The sequence below is a fragment of the Eurosta solidaginis genome, chromosome 5 (assembly GCF_040869045.1).
Source record: "Eurosta solidaginis isolate ZX-2024a chromosome 5, ASM4086904v1, whole genome shotgun sequence".
Lineage (NCBI taxonomy): Eukaryota > Metazoa > Arthropoda > Insecta > Diptera > Tephritidae > Eurosta > Eurosta solidaginis.
This window is the reverse complement of record NC_090323.1, coordinates 269,153,613-269,175,180: the sequence shown is the minus strand read 5'-3', so window position 1 is coordinate 269,175,180 and position 21,568 is coordinate 269,153,613. Positions and strand designations below refer to the sequence as shown.

General features: G+C 33.1%; 1 protein-coding gene across 4 annotated transcripts in view; it reads right to left on the bottom strand.

Moving 5' to 3' along the window:
• Positions 1-318: 318 nt before the first annotated feature.
• The window catches only part of dsb (debris buster), a 117,402-nt gene continuing 96,152 nt past the window's right edge, over positions 319-21,568 (bottom strand). For all 4 annotated transcript variants that reach the window (XM_067790451.1, XM_067790454.1, XM_067790452.1 and 1 more), the window contains 7 exons: positions 20,581-20,738; positions 6,864-7,002; positions 6,588-6,791; positions 6,248-6,503; positions 5,907-6,160; positions 4,702-4,827; positions 319-4,503 (listed from right to left, as the gene is read on the bottom strand). In XM_067790451.1, coding sequence (XP_067646552.1) covers positions 4,177-4,503; positions 4,702-4,827; positions 5,907-6,160; positions 6,248-6,503; positions 6,588-6,791; positions 6,864-7,002; positions 20,581-20,738 — 1,464 coding nt within the window. In that variant the 3' untranslated portion in view covers positions 319-4,176. The remainder of the gene's footprint in view (positions 4,504-4,701; positions 4,828-5,906; positions 6,161-6,247; positions 6,504-6,587; positions 6,792-6,863; positions 7,003-20,580; positions 20,739-21,568) is intronic.

Sequence of the window (21,568 nt, the reverse complement as noted above, 5' to 3'; positions counted from 1 at the left end):
TCATAAGAGCAAAAGTAGTGAGCACCATGAGCGTAAGATTCTCTTTAAAATTAGCTAATGTATTTGAATGCTGACAGTTGTTGCCGACGAAAAGATCAATGGAATCGGTTCCTTCAACAGAAAATCTGTTAGATTATATGAAAATATTTAATATTGCATTGTTTGTGTATTTAACAAATTTTTAATATTCTATAACATTTGGAAAATAAAAAAAATATATATTATTCCTCCATTTGAAATGGAACTACCCTACAAATTTAGATAGTTACGAGGACCATACTTAAGTACTTATCTTTCACACATTTTAAATCAAGAATATTTTCTATTTCAGTATTTTTAAGTATAAAAATTTATTTTCGTAACAAAAGAATTTGTTTTTTCAAAACTAATTTTAATTTTTCTAAAACATATTTCTCAATAAATTGCTTAAATATAAATTGTTTAAATTTAAATTGACTACGCATATCATCTGTACGTATTTATGTATTTTCTATTTATTTACATTGTTTTAGTATACAAAATTTTGAAATATTTAAAAATAAAAAATTTGCTTATGCCATAAAAATCTGCTCTCATTTTTCGTGTCGTAAAAATGACTAGTGAAATAAATTTGAAAAAAAAATCTTTTTTAATATATAATTTCATCTTAAAATATGCTAATTTATTTAAAAACTAATCAATTCGTTTTTTGATATGCTCAAGTTTAGAGGAGTCATTATAGTTTTTTTTTTTGGATTTAGATATTCGAGTATATAAATATTTATTTACAAAAGTAATGAAGCCAACAAAATTATACATAAATTTTGGTCATTAAGTGCGTTTTGATTTCAACGCAAACTCGTGCTTTAATTTTCAAATTTTCGTTATAAAATTTGTAATTTTTTTATTTGTTATATATATTTGGGTACAGTGAGTGCCGTGAACATGCGACAACTTATTTGAAAAATCAAAATCACTCTGTAATATTAAAATTATCCTGAAAATTTTAATGATCTGTAATTTTTACAAACTTGCTTGTCTCGGATGAATTTTTTATGAATTGTAAAGCCTTTGGAACAAATAGCGCACATAACACTATATAAGCCGTTCTTTTCACCTATTGTGGAAGGCCCGACTGTATTCTTCTTCTTTTAGCAGTGCTTCGTTGTGCCAGAGTGTTGCGCGTTTGTCTGCTTTCTTCTTCTGCAAGTTCTTCTGAGATATGGGACTCACCGGGATTTTATCGACATAAGGCTTTGCCGACTCATTAGAGTGAGGGCCTATTAATTTTTTTTTTGGGTTCAAACTGATTTATTCTTCTATGCTAGATATTTTCATAGTGCTTGCTGAGATGTCCCCTAACATGTGCTAATAAATTTTTCTAAAACATAACGCTTCGGAGTACTCCAAAATTTGGATTCGTGTAACACGGAACAAGTTTGAGAGACACAGATCAAAAAGTTGATTATGGTAACTCTATGTTTAAGGTTTTTACAATATGGTGATATAAAAAAATTGTCGATGGCAAGCTTACGGGATGTGATTCTGAATATCTCCGCTAGGTTTCTTGGTATACTATTATAAAATTCGATTGCTCTCACATCTAATACCTGAACATGTCAATACCAGAGGGCACCGGATTCATATCCAGCCAAATTATTGGAACTAACTTTCCTTTCCCACATATCCTAAGCGAGTAATTAAAAAAAAAATAATGCAGGGTTGGTCGAGTTAGTATCTTGTCCATACTATTTTTCGGAACGCAGTGGATCAATATCTGGCAATGGACCATCAACAAAACTCCCCAAAACACTTGGTTAGTCTTCTTATCGTTGCAAGAAGAAGTAATTTTTTTAAAACAACAAAAATTATAGCAATTAAGGTCCAACCATGCAGCTTGAAACGGTAATGAAATTATTTTGTTTCGAAGTAATTAGTGCAAAGCAGGACAAGTTTAGCAGTGTAAGTTTAAAGTTCGCTTGTATCATTTTGCCAGCGATCTTAGAATGCTCTATTTTTTAAAGGCGACTATGTGAACAAATCAGCAACTTCGAATAGGATTTTCTTTTCTATTCGAAACACAGAGTTATACTATGTTCAAACAGAAAAATAAATTGAGGAAATTTCGATATGAATTGAGTGCTGTTCATACAACTCGATTTAGCTTACACAATAGTAATTTCATAGCTGGTTGGCTCATCTCTACAGCAAGAGCATACCTTTGTTCAGACTGTCAAAATGTGCGTGTTGGTATTAGGCGAATGAAATGGAATGAAAACATAAAACTTTGAAATTTTTGTGTGTTGTAAGAAAATGTGTTTAATGTTTTGGTTTCATTTTGAGTTTGCCATCTTCTTTTGACAATCCCTACTCCAGTGAAATGAAAGACATAAAATCAGCTGATGAGATGAGCCAACCATATAGTTCAGCCATGCGTAAGTGACGTTTAAATATACCCAATAAACACACTTTACAATATTGCATTTGTACTTTGAAACAATTTATTACGCAATTTTTTTTAAATTGGCAATTTATTATTACAATTTATTATATGACAAATTGCGTAATAAATTGCCCAAATAGTACAAATTGCCAATTTGGTGTGTGTTTGAACCTATTATTAGTTGTTCCTCCATTTATGCCATTAGGTCAGATTACATTCACGACGGCGGCTTCAAACGGCATCCGTCAAATTATATTTACACTTGTTCTTATGAGGGTCGTTGTTTTCGGCGCGACAGAGCAGTACGACAATCAATAACGAATGCGACAGTGAGTGGCGTCCTTTTTATTTTGTCAATAAAACTAAAATAGAAGTAAATAACAGATAATAAAAGCTAAAATCATTCTTTTGGGCATTTTCTAAACATGATTAATATTTTTTCAAAATTTTTCGCTACTGTTTGCTATAATTTATATTTGTGGTTGCGGCGTTCAAAGTTGTCAAGTAGTCAATGTTTGGCTACAGTTGTCGTCAAGCTTTGCTATATTGTGGTTGTGGTCCGTAGACGCCGTGTTGAATGTAATCAGAACCCTATTGTTCCTGGATTACTGTAGAGTGCCAAATTTTTTTAAACAGTTTCACCAGTAAATGAAAGTTGCTACAACAACATCGAAAAGGAAAGCACAAGACAACAAAACCTGTACATACACATGTAGGCAGAAATGAATTATACATAAACTAAATAGGAAACGACGATACATCAGGGAAGTATTTGGAAGTAGCACTGATACAACAACAACAGAAGTATTTGGATAATGTTATATGCGAATGATTCAGACGCTCATAGAAGCAGACAAGTGAAAGTCATCTACCAGACTAGCAGCCTATGTAAAAGACAAACCAAATACTTGCGGATTAGTTTAATTATTACTCTTTATACGAGAAGTATAGTAAGTCTAAATTGGGTTTGGATTAAAAAAAAAAACAAGAAATATAAACCTTGTCATGTTATTTAATTTTAGATAGTAATATTTTTAGAATTTTCTCAAAAATTCCAAATGTCGAATACTATTTGCACTCACTGTGTGTCAAAGGCATTGTTGGATATGTAATATATGTATGCGTGTAACTGTTAACTTACTAAGTTTAATTGATAGTTTACCACTAACCCTGGAGAGACACGAGTACATATAAGTCAATTGATAATAAGAATAGGAAAATAAAGAAGAAGAAAGCTAAACACCAACAGTACATTTACATACATACATAACCAACTTCAATTAATTACTAAAGCTTGAAATTGTTGTACAAGTATAATTAGAGCTAAAACGCACTAAAGGCTATTTAATATGCACACACACACACACACACATACATACACATACATATATTTATATACACAATGCATCACATATTTAAGTAAAATTCTCAATGTAACTATTTACAATAATAACTTAGATCACATAGTAGGTTTTTTGTTTTTTTGCTTCTTACTTCATTAGTATTATTTTTTATTTTACACCCCACTTAGTCAGGCACACACACACACACACGCACTCATGCATATAACATTCACAATAGTAACATACAAATTATATTTATAATATTTAAATTTACAATTAAAAAACTAATTAAAAAAACTAAAGGCAATCACTTATGAGACTCGATCAATCGCACTACCGATCAATCAGTGCTTCATTTCAGTTATGTTTGTATGGATGTGTGATACATTTGCGTAAATGTGTGCGAAAATACTATGAGCTGTCCGCCTCGTCTCTGTCATCTAACAGATCACTAGGCACTGTCTTAAGCAGCGTATAACTTTCACGATGCATAAATTTGTGTTGATGCTGTGCAATAAAACTGCTGCCGCGACGCAATGATCGACGGCCCATTTCGAGGATCTCTAATGTAGGATCATGTGCAAAGACAAAGTTTTGATATGCACGTACGAATACAAACACAACTGCAAGTATGCCTCCAAAGATCATTGAATAGGCACAAATTGGTACAATGAGTGGCGCAAATACGGTCGCCAAATAGATCCAACGTCTTATCGCAGGTGTTAACTCGGAAATACCCTGAAAATGTGAAGAAAATTAATATAAATCGTGAAATATGTATTTGTATAAAAATATTCTCATCGCTATGAAGAGATCGAACAGCGCAAAAATGGTTCATGTATTAGATGCAAGTATGTAGGCACTTCGGCAATGGAGGTTGGAATGGTTTTGATATGAAAAAGGAAGCGGAGCGTAGATCATTTCGAAAAATCTTACTTCTTCTAGCCACATGACCGGAAAAACAAAGTCCCGAAAATTTCTTACTGGAAATACATTTTTCGCTCGTGTCACTTTCAAATTGAGTTGAATGCGTACTTTGCCCTCCAATGGTACACCCAATTTCTGTAAAATGAAAAAAGTTGTTTCTTTAATAAGTATTATTATGTATTTGATGAGATAAAATAAATGATGAGGGAATATGCGAAACGCAGTGCTCAATCCAGATAGAGCGGCAATACGTGGAATATAAGCTAGTTAATTACGGGCACTCCAGTATACTGATCGACTTAATTCATGGCACTGGATTCCGCACCTGTTGCCATATTCACAACTCATATTTCTTCAAGGAGTGAATGGAGTCGGCAGTTAATATGAAAGGGAGACTTGTGAGCTTGGTAACAAATGGATTCAGGTAACTTCTGAATATATGTGTCATCCAGACACTTTTTAGTCAGTTTTTCAACATCTACTACCAGCGTGATATACCGAACAGATTGGACTGCGGAGTTTCACTGCCCACTTCCATGATGATTTTGAAAGGCTGAGCCTTGGTTGAGTTCTTAAGGTTCTGAAGGTAGATACCCAGGCGCTGTCAGAACAACGTTTGAGGGAAAAAGTTTAATTTCAAGAAGAATTCCATATGTACAGGCTCTTAACTCAAAGGCTGCCCTTAGAAGAGATAAAGAGATAAGCAGAATAACAAATTAAATAAGCACAATTTAGTTGCTGCTATAATCAACGCTAGAGCTTGGTAGCCATTTTTATGAGAGCCGCACTTGCCTGACTTTTTTATCCTTGCGAAGAGGGGATCACTTCGGGGCACCTGATCTTATAGGCCTTCACAGAATTTGTAATGAACTTTAGAAAGGGCAGTTAAGTTTGATTTCAAACGATATCGCAAACGACCAGCTCTATATTTAGAGCAAACATTTACAAAGGAACCACAAACCTAGTAAGCCGTTCTCTCACTCTCCTCTTTTACTTTACCTCTCAGGGGAAGACAGACAGTTTCTTCAAACGTGTATTAATTTTTCAAGAAGATTTCGAAATGTCGTGCCCACAAAGACTAAAATGACTACACAGTTTAATTAGTGTGAATGAAGCGGAGACGTATTCGGTTTCAGGATGTGACATAAGTTGAGAGAAGTTTTTTCTGGGTTCCAGATTTTAAAGATTTGAAATACTTATATCTTAATACTTACCGATTGAATTTTGAAGTACGTCTCATGCTCGCTTTTATTTGGCTTGAGTCCCTCTACCGAATGCAATAACGACTCATCAGCTTGATAAAAATGCGGATTGGATATATAAACGGGCGCTCCATATTGACATGGACTTATATTCTGTAGACCTTTTACCGACTCAAAATCATTCGCATTAAAGCATTCATTTTCAGGATTATTTGTCGCATCACCATACGAATTTCCAGGCAAAATGTATAAATCAGCATCAATGCCTATGTAATTACAAAAACAAAAAGCAAAAAAAAAAAAATAAATAAAAAAAAACTAAAATTTTATATTATCACAACACACAAACTGACCGTCTTTGATGACGCCTCTTTGGTATTGCAAAGGTATAACACGACACAAATCCTTGTCGTAAAGATAAACCATATTGGCCTTTGTTATGTCTCGTGGTGGAAAGAACGAACCTTCTGAAGCTGCTATCCGATTACATGGTGGGCTTTTCCAATGTGGCAGATGATCCAAACCATTGAGACGATCTATATAACCAAATTCTTCCATACCTTGTAATCCAGTTTTAATTGTTGAGATTTCGGTAAGTGTGCCATTGCGCTGTAATGAGTTAAGCAACGGTTTTAAATTGTAGTTAGAAGAAAACAGAAATACTAAATATAAGCGCTTAAATGTATAACTCACCCCAAGAAGCAATCCCATACGCTCCATTGGGCGCATATGTTTTGGATAAAATCGATGCGCTAAACTAACGAGTGCATCATCGTAACCAAATACCAATTGATCGGCTGTCACATTAATGAATGGTTTAAAGTTAGCGGCGGTCAACACCACAGATATGGTCTTAGAGAGCAGATAACCTAATTTTGGGCTGAGACTAGTAAGTGTCTGTAGATTTGTAGAAGAATTGTTATTTAAATTAAAATTTCGTTGAGAATAGGTATTGACTTTGCTACTTACCAATAGAGGAATATTGGGCGTGACTATGCGCGTGTTTTTGTCTATACTTAATTCTGGTACGAATTGTAAAATCTTTTTATGTTGATATGACACCGTTTGATTGTCGTGAAAATGAATATTCACCTTTTGCATGTCTTCTCTGTAAGAGGTAGGAAATTGAGTGAATGTTAAAACGGAGACTTGGCTATTAATATGTGGGTTCTTTTTGATATTCTTAAGTAAATATTTGAGGTCTTAATTATTCAGTAGTTTTCAAAAACTTGAAAACACTGTAAAACTTCCACTACAAATCAATTATCTTGGCGACCGCCGTGGAGTGGTGGTGGCGCGCTCCGCCTATCACACCAAAAGTTCACAGTTGTCGATCCGAGCAAAGTAACATCCAAATTTTAGAAACAAGTTTTTTCAATTAGAAAACCATTTTTCTGAACGGGGTCGCCCCTCGGCAGTGATTTGGCAAGCACTCCGAGTGTATTTATGCCATGAAAAGCTTCTCAGTGAAAGCCCATCTGCCTTGCAGATGCCGTTCGTAGTCGGCATAAAAAATGTAAGGCCCGTCAAATCAATTTGTACGAAAAATGAAAAACGAGCACGATGGAAATTGGAAGAGGAATTGTAATAAATGCTCGGCTTAAAATATTTTCGGAGGCAATCGCGCCTTACATATTGTTTATCTTGGCGGTTTCGGGCCGACTTTTAAAAATAAAAACCTTGAAAAAAAGCAAAAAACTCTTTCCCAATAAGAGTTTTCCGCTATTTACTAACGGATTTGAAACGGTGAGTTTTCATCATAACCGATGAGAAATGTCTTAAATTCTAGGAGATTCAAACGATTTGGTCAAGTCTTAGTTGTGCACAGTGCACTAAATAATCGATTCCACTACTACTAAATTTTAAGTGGTGCCCAACTATACCTGGTAGATGCCGTTGGCGAGTTGGAATAAAACATTTCGGTCCAATACTAAATTTTGAGTGGTAGGTGGAATTGAAAATTTGGTGCGCTGTGCCCAACTATCGGTGGAGCCGTATATTTTCAACCATTTGATTGCGATTCCAGTAATTCTCTCATAGTTCCGCTATAAACAGACCGAGTACGTATTTTAGCTCATATCCAATAATTGCATCCAATTGACCACTTGTACACGGTGACGTCATGAGCATGGCAATTTTCCCTCACTGTATTATTTCGCAACTCATTCCCAACTTTTTAATCGGAAAAAGTTTTCCAGTACATTCATTTTTGGATAGTTATCAACCGTTTCTATTTTTGAGAGATAATTGAGGATAACCTATCATCATTAACCGATACTTTGAAATGCCTTATATATGTATATAAATATATATATATGGAGTATTCCATCCCATTTCGACCAATTTTGAACCCGACCCCTTTAGAATTGGCTGAAAGTTGTTCTTCTTTTTCTAGCTTACGAAAGACGTTTTTCAGAATTTTTTCAAATTTTTTCATCCAACTCAAAAAAATTTATGAATTTAAAAAAAAAACACCGTTTGGGATCTTTTTTTTAAAAAATTTGTTTTTAAATGTACTTTTCGGAAGAAATACAAAAAAATTTTTAAAGTTTTTCAGTTTTTCGAGATTTTTCGAATTTCGCCATTTTTTTTTTCTCATAAAAAACTTCAATCAATTCTGCAATCATCCCCACTAATCCTGGAGTGGGCCGATTATTTTTTTTATTTATTTGAAAAAAAAAACTTTAAAATTTTTTTTGTATTTTTTCCGAAAAGTAAATTTAAAAACAAATTAAGAAAAAAAGATCCTAAACGGTCAATTTTTGAAAAAAATATAGCATTTTGAAAACAATAACGGTGTCCAACTCAAAATAAGTTATGAATTTAAAAAAAACGGTGTTTTCTTCAAAATGCTATAACCTTTTCAAAAATTGACCGTTTGAGATCTTTTTTTTTTAAAAATTAGTTTTTAAATGTACTTATCGGAAAAAATACAATAAAATTTTTAAAGTTTTTTTTCAATTAAATAAAAAAAAATAATCGGCCCACTCCGGGGTTAGTGGGGATGATTGCAGAATTGATTGAATTTTTTTATGAGAAAAAAAAAATGGTGAAATTCGAAAAATCTCGAAAAACTGAAAAATTACAAAAAAAAAAACTTTAAAAATTTTTTTGTATTTTTTCCGAAAAGTACATTTAAAAACAAATTTAAAAAAAAAAATATCCCAAACGGTAAATTTTTGAAAAAGTTATAGTATTTTGAAAACAAAAACGGTGTTTTTTTAAAAATTCATAACTTTTTTTGAGTTGGATGAAAAAATTTGAAAAAATTCTGAAAAACGTCTTTCGTAAGCTAGAAAAAGAAGAAAAACTTTCAGCCAATTCTAAAGGGGTCGGGTTCAAAATTGGTCGAAATAGGATGGAATACCCCATATATATATATATATATACATATATATCTATACATATAAGTAGTGCAGTCCAAAATTTGAAGTTTCCAGCTTTAGGAATGTATAATCTTTAAACAGTTCCCAATTTTATTGTAGCGATCTTTCTTGTATTTTAAATGTGGACGTTTGTCTATGAAGGAAATATTCGTGAAGCTTTGGACACCAATTTCTAGAGGCTCACAAGTAAACCTAAGATGTCACTCATTTAGAAATCTTAATTGGTCAATGTCATAAAATTTGGTTTTATTATTTTACTAAAGTTAGTTATTCACCGAAAACCCAACTCAAAAGGGTCTTTGGTCAAGTTGTAAAAAATCCGGAAGAGTTACAACATTCATGTCCTAGATAATATTGCTTCCTGTACAAAGCTTAATATTTCATTTCATACAAACATTTCCACTCTCCACGATTAGCTCTTCCATAGATTTTTAACCTTAGCAATGAAAATGCCGAGTACAAATTTAGCAACATCCCAGCAAACATTTAGGTTAGAAAACGATTAGAAGACGAATCGAATCTAATGTATTTCTCTAAGGTAGAAGGTTAGAGGACGATTTGCGAAACTGTCGCGAATTATAGCATTCTCGACAAAAAGGGACTTCGTTCTCGATATCGAGAAAAGGGTTAGAATTCTAATCGAATTCTAACGTCAATTGCTAATGGGTTTCTAATGAGAATTTTTAAGTGATGCGCAATTTATTTAATTTTTTTCAGTTATTTAAAATCAGCGAAATTTTCATTGTTTCATTATATCAGATACTTTTATTTGGTTATAAGCTTATAAATTATAATAAAATAAAAATAATTAAAAATCCTATCGTATGTTTCACAGTTTTCAGTACTAGTTATTGTGTTGGAATTTTCGCTTCCACTTATTTCCTCAGGATTGAGCTCGGCATTGGTTTGAGGTACGGATGAGGAAGCGTTTTCTTCATTCCATTCAAATAGCCCTTTTTAACTTTCTTGGATTCATTTTCACTTACTAGTATTTATTATTATAAATAGAAAAACTTATTTCTCAGCTTATAATATTTCCACACAACTTTTCACTATTTTTATTTTTTGTATAACACTGTGACTGATTATGTCGTGCAAATAATCGATAACTGTGACAATAATCATAACATCGCATTTCTAGTGTTATTCGAATCGTTTCACAGTCGAATTCTAATCGAGTGCTCTAACCTAGTTTTCGATTCGAAATGCATTAGAGAACTACATTAGAATTCTAATGTAAAACTACAATATTTCTCTAACGTCAGAAACTGTGTTTGCTGGGATGTTTCATCAACACTACGTAGCAACTTCCTGAATCTTTTGGGAAAAATGTGAAAAAAGGTGGAGTTCCGAAGTGTTAGTTTAAATGTTACTGATTGTATAAAGACCCTTAGCCACCAAGGCTTAAATTCTTCAGGATTCTGTATACCTTATGACCTGTTTAACGTTTAAATAAATATTTTAGAAAAATACCATTGTTAGTATGTGGCAAAAATGCTGTTGTGTAGTGTGATCATTACTTTATAATATGGCTAGCTTTTGCGGCTATTTCTCAGCTTGTTACGTCACTTTATTATTTGATCTTATGTGTCACATTCCAAATAAATCGCTCGCATCATCAAAGTCAAGGCAATTCGTTCACCGTTGACATCTGAAACCCAAAGTTTGTTTTGCACAAACATAAACCCAAATGTTTTTTTTTTTCAAATGTAATGAACTAACGACATCAACCGAACTAAAAAGTTATTTACAGCTCATCACACAGCGAGTTTGTTGTCAAGTTCAGCATTCAGTAGCAACAAAAAAAGCATCTTAACCGCCAATGAATTATTTGAGCCCTAAATGTGCGATGCGGAAATATTCGTCTTGACAATTGTTTTACTTGCTCTCAAAACATCAGTGAGTTCCGATTTGCTATTTTTGTTGCTGGCTTGTGACACATAGCATGTGTGTGTGTGTGTGCAGGTGTAAATTAAATCTAATCACGTATTTCTATATTCAAATATTTATAATTGTTTACACCCGCCTATTGTCAGCGATTTTTGTGTGCATCTGTCGGTTCAAATTGTTTCTCTATTTTTGTTCCACGACAGTCACATCATTTTTTGTTTTTATTATTGTTTGTTTTTGTGGCGCTGGCACTTTGTTGCGGTTTTTTCGACATTTTTATTTTCAAATTTTTTTAATCTATTTTTTTTATTTCAAAGCTTGAAAAGTGACTGCGTTTCATTCATCATTTTGTTACTCTGACTTCAAGCAATTGACTGAAGTTTTAACGTCTAAGGCTCAATAGGACCGCCCATTTAGCCACCAAACGAGTGATGCTATTTGCAATTAAATGTTTTTAGTGGCGACGGTAAAATTTTTTACTACTTTTGATGTTGAAAATTGTAATGAATGGTAATCGGCTTTGAAACTTGTTATTTCATATGAACAAATAGTGAGGGAGTCAATTACTCTTTATTATTTAGCTAATGATTAACGCTGACTGGGTATTATCGAAAATTAAAAGAAACCGAAAAACTTCGAGCTTCTGATAGTCCTTTGATATTTGCGTTTAAGAAAGTTGAATCTTTAGAATTTTTTGTAATGGTTTGCAAAAGTTTGTTTGCATTAATTTTGCAAATCCCTGCGTAAAATTAAAAAAAAAATTAGATATCCGTCGTTCCAAATTGTTGGCCTAGTTGTGCAAAAACGCATTTGCGTTGCTGCTGGTGCGCTATAAATAATTTTCCCCTAGTTCTGCGACCAAAAATTATATGCAAATAACTAATCGTAATAGGGTCGAAAGAACCTACTCATTTACTCATTACTGGAGACTTAGCCAGCTGTGTGATTGGTCACTTCGTGATCTTTCTTGGTGTCGAAAGGGCTCCACTTCATAGTTTTTCTTTGTGCCGATGGCACGCATTGAAGACAGTTCCTTTAAATGTCTCATTAACAGTAATCATAGCTTAGTCATGTAGGCGATTTTGGCACCTCTCTTCCTCAGATGATCTAGCCAGCGACGCTTACGAGCCTTTCTTCGCTGTACAATGTTTTCTTCGATCCCTGCTTCTGAGAACTTTTGTCTCGAATACTGCAAAGCTCTATTAATTCACTGTCCATAAATGAACACATTCCTACGTAGGACTGAAAAGAAGTTTCACCTTAAAACTAAGCAATCCAATGTGCACACTTATCTAAGTTTTACATTTTAGGTGTTCTGGACTCTGAGGTTATCAGTACATATTTTCAATATTTTGTTATTACTTTATTTAATTAGTAAGAACCAATTTTTAGGGCGAAAAAAAATGTCAAGACATCGTAATATTTTATGGCAAAAAATGTTTAAAATTATTACTTCTTTTTGCAATAACAAATATTACGAAAAACAGTGAATCCGTATTTGGTATATGGTTATGAGTCCATTGATCTATTAAGGTTAGCTTCTTAGACGGCGAGGTGCAGTTTTTAGTGAGAGGGAAATTTGCAAAAAAAAAAAAAAAATTGGTGATCTATACCGGTCGGTTTGTTGTGACAACAGAAATAGGAGAAGGTAGAAAAAGAGTGGTTGGTTTGTTGGTTGCCATGGTGCTCGTCCGAAGAGACCGAACCCAAGTATCGCTCTAGACGCCGTTTTAATACACATTCTCATAGAACCAATTGCAGATTGTACCCTGTGTACTCAAACTCTTTGGTAAGATCTATAAATCTTCTGATGTACTTAATGGATCATTTTGAGACTGCTCCTAGAGTTTGCATCCTTATGTTCGCCAGGGCTGGATAGTAGCAGAGAAAATAGGTGACTGTCTCCTTACAACCGTCCATACTGCACACTGCGTAGGAGATTCCAATTCTCTCCGCGCGTGGGCCAAATAGCTTGCGTCCTCTAATGTTGGATGTCATCTTGATTATCTCTTTATTAGTCATATTTAGTATTCTCTGGTTGTAGTCAGCTCATGTCTGCTTGACAATATTTCAGGTATGCTTAGAATACCCATTGCGAAATGCGGGTTTTTTGAGATTAATAAAAATGTCACTCTTTATTGATGAAAGTACCCGGTGCACCATGACTGCCTCAGAGATGTCTAACTATGCACCGACCTTTGCGAGTTCATCCGCCTTTTCATTGCCGTTAATGCTCGTGCGACCGGGTTCCCAAGTGAGCGTGATGAACGCGAGTTTGGCTGCTAGGCGTAACGATCTATTACAGTTTTCGACCGCCTTAGAGAACGTTAATGGTGAATATATAAATTTTAGCGCTGCTTGGCTGTCCCAGTACATGCGTATCCCACCGTCGCTTACCCGTTACTGTTACCGAAAAATACAGGCCCTCTCTAAAGAATTCAGCCATTCAAATAAAAGAAACAGGCGGCCCACGACCAAATTTTTAATTTTTTAATTTTCTGAACGCGTTAACAAAAAAAATAAAATTTCGAAATGTAGATTTTCGAACTTCGAACTTCGAAAGCCGATATCTATTTTTTGGAGGCTAACTTCGAAAAACGGAGATAATACTTTGTCTACATAAGCCTCAATCTCTGCAAAAATGTGGGTTTGGTCTAATAGCCAGCCGGTTGTTGCACAGTGTTATAGAAATACGAATCCATAACAAAACGCTAATAAAATCATCGCATGGAACGAGTGCAAAGTAAATCTTGGTATGTTGTTAAATACTTGTTAAATAATATTTCCATAAATAATTACTGCGAATAGAATTTTAGCAAATGTCGCCATAATGAACTTTGCACCCCGGTTTTATAGGCCCATACAAAGTCTTTTAATTTTATAATTTATTGTCAATTATAATTGAAAATCACAAGTGGCCGATCGCATTTAAAGGAAATCTGCAAATTTTTTTCCGTAAACACACTTTTTACTCGATAAATCATTTAATAATCATATTTTAATTATTTAATAACAATAGATTAAGGCACGCCAAATCGTAAACCGCAAATAAAATACAAGCGATTAAATTTTTTTGTTTCAAGTTATAAAAAGTTGAAACCGGAAAGTGTCTTCAATATATAAAATAAGTGATATCAATTTGTATTATTTATAATTGCGTACGGTGCTTATCATTAATAGATCATAAAATCTTAATTATTAGTTTTAATTCATAGAGTGACTGATGAATATCATCGGAAATTTATTGGTTGATAAGGCTAGTAACATTTGCCAGGGTAAAATGCAAATAACTAAGGAAATCTAACATAATTTACGCTCGGTAAACCAGCGAGTCGCACTCGTTCCGAACTGGCACAGAAGTATCTCAGCAAGAGACGGTATTAGTTCTAATTAAAATATGATTTCTTCAGCGTAAATTAAAATTTTGAAGTGATTTAACAGTCTCGGAAGTTCATTTATAAACAATAAAGAAATAATAAAAGCCCAAGTTGATTTTTTGTGGTACGTTAGATGTTATATATATTGGTGGGGTATTTTGAAAATCTAAATTTTTTCCTCCCATTTCAATAAGAGGAACTCGAACTTGTGTCGGTGAAAACTCCAAAAAGTAAAGTTAATGAAGCAGCACCTATATCAAAATCATTGTCAAAATCTATCTAAATCACATCAGTTTGAGGGTAATTTATAAATTTTTGGGAGATTTGGGCAAAAAATTCTAAGATACTTAGAGCGCTGTTGAACTGAATTCTGAGAATGCTTTTGAGACATCGGGCGTACTACATGACATTTTTGGACTTGAAAAAAACTCTGTGATAAGGGTTTGTTTTAACGAGTGTAGAGATGCTACCTATTCGAACTGCGGGTTGAGATAGGCTGTTGTTGCAAGGACAATAGCCCTAAATAACCCAGGTTTTCGTGTAACAAAATTTAAATCTTGCTATATATATAGTTACGGACATTTTGCATACTCAATTGTTATAAGCCGGTGTTAAGCTCATGAATGCTTAAATATTAAGTCTAAATTGAACACATCTTTAAACAAGCAAAAAATTTACTAATGCTTACTTAGGCTCTTTTGACCATTAGCGTTTGGTGCAAATAAAAACAAACTTATTTCACCATTCCAACCCGACGTTTCGCTAGTCCCTCTAGCTTTTCAAGGGCGATATAATTGGACTATTTAAACAAATTTATTAGAACTAAAATTATTTGGTACTTTTTAGTATGACAATGATACCACTATGCAATGGTACCGAAAATAATTTTAGTTCTAACAAATTTGTTTAAATAGTCCAATTATATCGCCCTTGAAAAAGTTTGTTTTTATTGGCACCAAACGCTAATGGTCAAAAGAGCCTAAGTAAGCTTTAGTAAATGTTATAAATAAATTGACCGCAAAATCACAAAAAAACAAAAAAATATTTACTTCAATAAATAAATTTAGCGAAGTATTATTTTTACAAGGGAATGAAAATAATAATTATTTTTTTTTTCGGAGTCGAAAAAGTCCTGGTCAAAAAATTGTCCTAGGTGAAAATGTTTGAGTTCCCAGGTATCCCTATAGCAATATCATGTCGGATCATTCATCCTTATTATTTTTCGAACTTTTTCCATAAAAGGCTACATATAAAAGTAAAATATGTATTTTCGTTTTTTGAGTCCGATAGAACTAGTTACACTCGGACTTTTAAAAATAAAATTCCGGAAATAAAAGTTAAATCAAGCCGTTCGGATAAGCCGTTTCTTTGTTATCAAGCGGGCCTGTTATTTCGGCCTTAAAAAATAAAAGTCTTGATTTCGGGACTTTTATTTTTAAAAGTCCGAGTTTAACTAGTTCTATCGGACTCAAAAAATAAAAATCCGAAAATAATTTTTATCTTGATCCAAATATATTTAAAGTCCAAAATTAATAGTTTTGCAAGGACTTATATTATAAAAGGAATAACAGTTTCAACCCCTGATTTTTACTCTATTAAAAATGTTTTGCGTATTAATTTGACTGCCAGAGAGGTAATTCGCTGAAAATTTAGGAATGAAAATGCTGAAATCAAAACAAAAATATTAGAAGAACTTGAAAAACTAACCATACCAAACACATCTTACAGTATGGGTGAAATGCATTTGCATAGTACAAAAGCGACATCATTTGAATTCAACACTGAGTTCACCTAATTGTAATTGTTTTCGTCGTGGTTTACGTCTAAAAAATTCCACCATACATATGTGATGATTGTACCGATTCGCCCTCTTATCCATATACCAGCACAAATGACATATGAATTCGTTAGCCGAATAAACGAAAGGCAGTTGATTCACGACTCACACAATCACGCTTCTTGCCGGTACAGCATTCAATTTGCGGTCGTTTGTAGCACTGCTTTGCAGTAAGTGAAACCTTTAAAACTTAGTTCTTACATATTTTAGCTGTATTTTATTTTAAAAAAAGTTTTTTTTTGTAGATGGCCTCAATTTTATTGCTGAGATTTAAAGAAAAGTGATGTAACCCTATCTATATAAAACTTTAAAGTTGGCTCAGAATTTACATATAAAATCAAAAATCTTCTTTAGCATTCTGGAATTTGGTAAATGTGCATTTATAAAATACGAAAACGTTAATAGTCTTCGGAAGCCTAATACTTGGGTTCATGCTCGTTGGCCTTCATAGATTAGCCTTCTAACATTGCAATCAAATGGTGCAGGAAGCATTTTCAGTTTTTGAAGGCCATTTTTAGGGCTTCGCAAATTTCTGTCGTTCATTTTATTAGGAATGTGACTTACATTTCCTGTTTAATAACTTTTAAAAATGCATATTAACAAACAGAATTTAGTAACATACATGGTTCTATAAAAACCGTATCAAAAAGCTTAATAGGTTTTACCTCTACATGTAAGAGAAAAAGGGCCGGCATTTACATTGGCTAACCCTTAATATGTATATCATGTTAATAACTTACACTTTGTTACATTGTACGAGGTCGTTGAATTTTGTAAATTTTGAATTTTGGTTTTACTATAATTTTAATAGTTGCTGATTTACTTTAAACTTAAATAAATGAACGCGTTTTTCTGCTTCATTAGAAGTTAATGATTTATCTATTTTTAATCGGTAATTATGTTGGGCCTATAATTTAAATTTACACAAATTTCTATCAACAATTATCGATTTAACGGCTTATTTGCAAAAGTAAATTTTATTAGCAAAAAAGGCAAATCAATCAATCTTAATAAGGTGTAAAATTGACCCTGAAATGTAACACTAAAAGAAACAGTAAAAAAAATAAAAAATAAAACACAATTTTTGTGTTCAAACCTAACCCTGCTTGTTTTAAATGTTGTTTTAGTGCCCCAAATGTTTGTGCATTTTGCACTAAATTATGAAGTTTCTGCGAAATCTAACTCAAACATATTTTTATACCCAGCTGAACTTGTACACAGGGTTTTATAACTTTGCTTATCCATATATCAAAATCATCAGTATCGAAAAAAAAAAATTTTATTGAGCCATGTCCGTCCGTCCGTCCGTCTGTCCGTTAACACGATAACTTGAGTAAATATTGAGATATGTCCAACAAATTTGGTACACGAGCTTATCTGGACTCAGAATAGATTGGTAATGAAAATGAGCGGATGAAAGGATCGGATGATAACCACGCCCACTTTTATATATAAAACATTTTGGAAAACACATAAAACCTGATTATTTAGTGAATAATACACCTAAAATGTTGAAATTTGACGTGTGGACTGATATTGAGACTCTTGATAAAAATTTGAAAACAAAAATTTTAAAATCGGCGTGGCACCGCCCACTTGTGGTAAAATCAATTTTACAAATATTATTAATCATAAACCAAAAATTTGTTAAACCTATCGTAACAAAATTCGGCAGAGAGGTTGCCTTTACTATAGGGAATGCTTTGAACGAAATCGGTCAAGGACCACACCCACTTTTATATAAAAGATTTTTAAAAGGGTCGTGGACGAATAAAAAAAGTTATATCTTTGCATAAAAGGGCTTCATATCAATGGTATTTCATTCCCCAAGTGGATTTATAACAATAATTGGAAAACCTTCAAATTTAAAAAAATAGGCGTGGCACCGCCCCTTTAATGACTAAGCAATTTTCTATGTTTCGGGACCCATAACTGGAAGAAAAATTAGTATATGTATGTGTATTATTGCGCAGCCTTGTAATAGTATTAAGCACACAAAAGAAACAACAACAGCATTTCAAGTGTACAGCTGGGTATGTAATGTTCGGTTTCACCCGAACTTAGGCTTCCTTACTTGTTTTGTTTCTTTTTAAGTTCATGTAGAGATAGGTCAAAAGCAAATATTACTAAATTCTCAGATCAACCATGGATGTACGAGTAAGATTTGTATATGCATACGTTTGTATACTCAGCTATTAGTCAACTTTTCCATTTCGGTGCACATGAACTAAGTCTTTAAAAAAAAATAATAACAAACAAACACGCGCACTTCATTTATTTTGTATTTGTAATTCTCTGGATTAGTGACAAAAACACACTGCGCCAGAAGAAGAAATGTCAAAGCAGCTCAGAAAAGTAGAAACTAGCTGATATACATACTTAGACTACCCCAAGATGAAACTGTTTAGCTAGTTGAGGCTTTTTTTTAAAGCTCGCTTTGAAAAAAAAAATTTCTGTATCTTGGTATCTCTTCTCATTTTAATTACACCAGCTGAACTCGTCTTGCGCAACAAATATAAAAGTCTCATATCAAATATCAACAGAAATCGATGCCATCTGGCAAATGTTAGCAAATGCCGGCAATGCAGTGTTAGTTCTAATCAAATATTCACAATAGTGCCATAGTACAAATAGATTTCTTTGTGTGCTCACAATCGTTTATTTTTAACAAATTATTTTAATAAAATATAGCTAAACAAAAGCACTACGACTAATAATGCCCAAAGATCGCTAATAGCACGAATCCCCTTCTTTACAACCAAAAATTTATTTATAGATTTGGATACCAGATAAGAGCGAAAAAGGGACCTTTACATAAAAACAGCAATTAGAAATAATATATAAGATAGTCGCAACTCCACTTATCAGTCCAACTCTTGTTACCTCATATCGCATAAAAAGTAATTTGTTATTTGATTCTTGTATGTATGCAATATATTTTTCTTACATAATATCTTAATACGTGCTACTGTAAGTTGTATATATGCATGTATGTTTATACATTAAGGCAAATAAATGCACAAAAGTTGCTCGCTTTGCTCATAATTACACTTTAATAGCTCTTTTATTTGCCAACATAATTGGCTTAAGGAATTTATAGATTGACAAACAGGCATGGAAGCGTTTATGGCCAAACAAGAATTGCACTTTTGAAAGCTTGGGTGTCTATTAGACTGGGTTGGTCCACATACAAAAAAAAAAGTTGCTAATGTCCGCCCCTAAATTTGAAGATTATCTTCAGAGGGTTTCGGAAACATTTTTTTAAATTTTTTTGATCCTTCGAAATACAGCCAAAACAAAATTTCAACTTTTCAATCAACTTTTTTTCTGGGTATTGAACAAAACCCACTTCTCTGACTGTATTCAGAAGTCCGAGTCTGACTTTTCACCTCGTATAACAGCTGTTATACTACATCTCTCAAAAAAAGAATCCAGCCCTTCTAATAAGGGAAAAGGGCTGACCACGCCCACATTTTTACTTGTTCAATTTGCTGAACACGTTAACAAAAAACAATAAAATACAATTTCGAAATGTAGAATTTCGAACTTCAAAATTCGTAAGCCGATATCTATTTTTTGGATGCTAAGTTCGAAAAACGGAGATACTACTTTGTTAGCCAAGCCTCAATCTCTACAAAAAGTGGGTTTGTCCAATACCCAGAAAAAAAGTTGATTTTGTCGCATAATGTTATTATTATAAATGCGAAACAACAGGTTTGACTCACTTATTTACTTTGACTTCCCCTACTCATGATATTTGGCATATCTTTATTAACTTTCCAATGCAAACCCTGCAATTTTTCCTCCAAAAATATGATGAGTTTTAGGTCTAAGTATAATAAGAATCAGGTAAAATAACAGTTGCAATAAGCGGGGAATTTTGTTAGCTGACCTAATCATGTGAAAACGACTTCATAGCTTAAAAGAACATTAAACAGAAATGTGAAGCTTCTCAAAGCCAAAATAATGACATATCAATTTTAAAAATTGGACGTCAAATAACCAAGCTACAACAAAAAAACCTTTTTGGCTGTATTTCTAAGGATAAAAAAAAAATTAAAAAAAATTTTTCCGAAACCCTCTCAACATAATCTTCAAATTTAGGGGCGGACATTAGCAACTTTTTTTTTCGACCCAGTCTAGTGTCTACTAATGCACTACACATTTTCTTTGCTGAGACTATTAACTTTACTTACCTATATACGAAGGGACCAACTTCCGTTAATATTGGCTTTTCCCCAATCAGGAAACCATCTGGATTTGTGACATTATAAATATAAACTTTAGTTAGACGTATGACACCAGGCCGTTGCCAGTAATGAAAACTTAACGTATTATTCCATAGCTGTAAATTCTGAAAAAAGGTTTTTGAAAAGATTATTCAACTTATCCATATTAACATACATGCAATGCTTATATACATACACATCGCATCCTAAACCAAGAAGGGTCACAACTCAAATCAGAGAGGCTTTATTTAAGTAAATACCAGCACATATTACTAAATTTGAAAAACAACGAGCTTGACGATAGTTATTTATGTGAAGAAAAATATTCCTTGCGAAAAAAGCGCATTTGTTAATTCACGATGCTTATATGGATCGATTTATGCTAAAAAATTGATGAAAATTTTGTTGTGAGTCTTTTTGGTTTAGTCAAAAAAACTTGTATACTACATATTTTAAAATAACTAAAATTAAAAAAAAAACCACGAAAGTAAGATTTATGTGGCACAAATATTTTGCAAATATGTAGTATATTGCGATAATAAAGATCGATTGATTGGTCCAACGAAGGGTAATCGTGAAAAACGTTGTAAGCCGCAATCACAATTTCCAGGTAAGCAAAAAAGCAACCTTTGTTATAGACTAGTGCAAATAATTGTGTCTTAGTTTTATTTCAGCTTATCACAAACTATGGATAGTGCGGAAAAAATTCGTATAATATTATATTGGCCGAATTGATGTTGGAGTATTGAAAGTGGGCAATAATAACGGTTATCTGTAAGATATCATTGCTTGCAGAAATTGGCGCTTTCAACGTTTTTCGCGATTAGTCTTCAAATGATCTTGACAACGCAAGCAGAATATATTTTAGGAATTGTCAACTGTTTTGAAAAGGTGCAAATAGTTGAATAGTTGGTATGATATGTTTAGGACCTGCTGATAGATTTAGAACTCACAC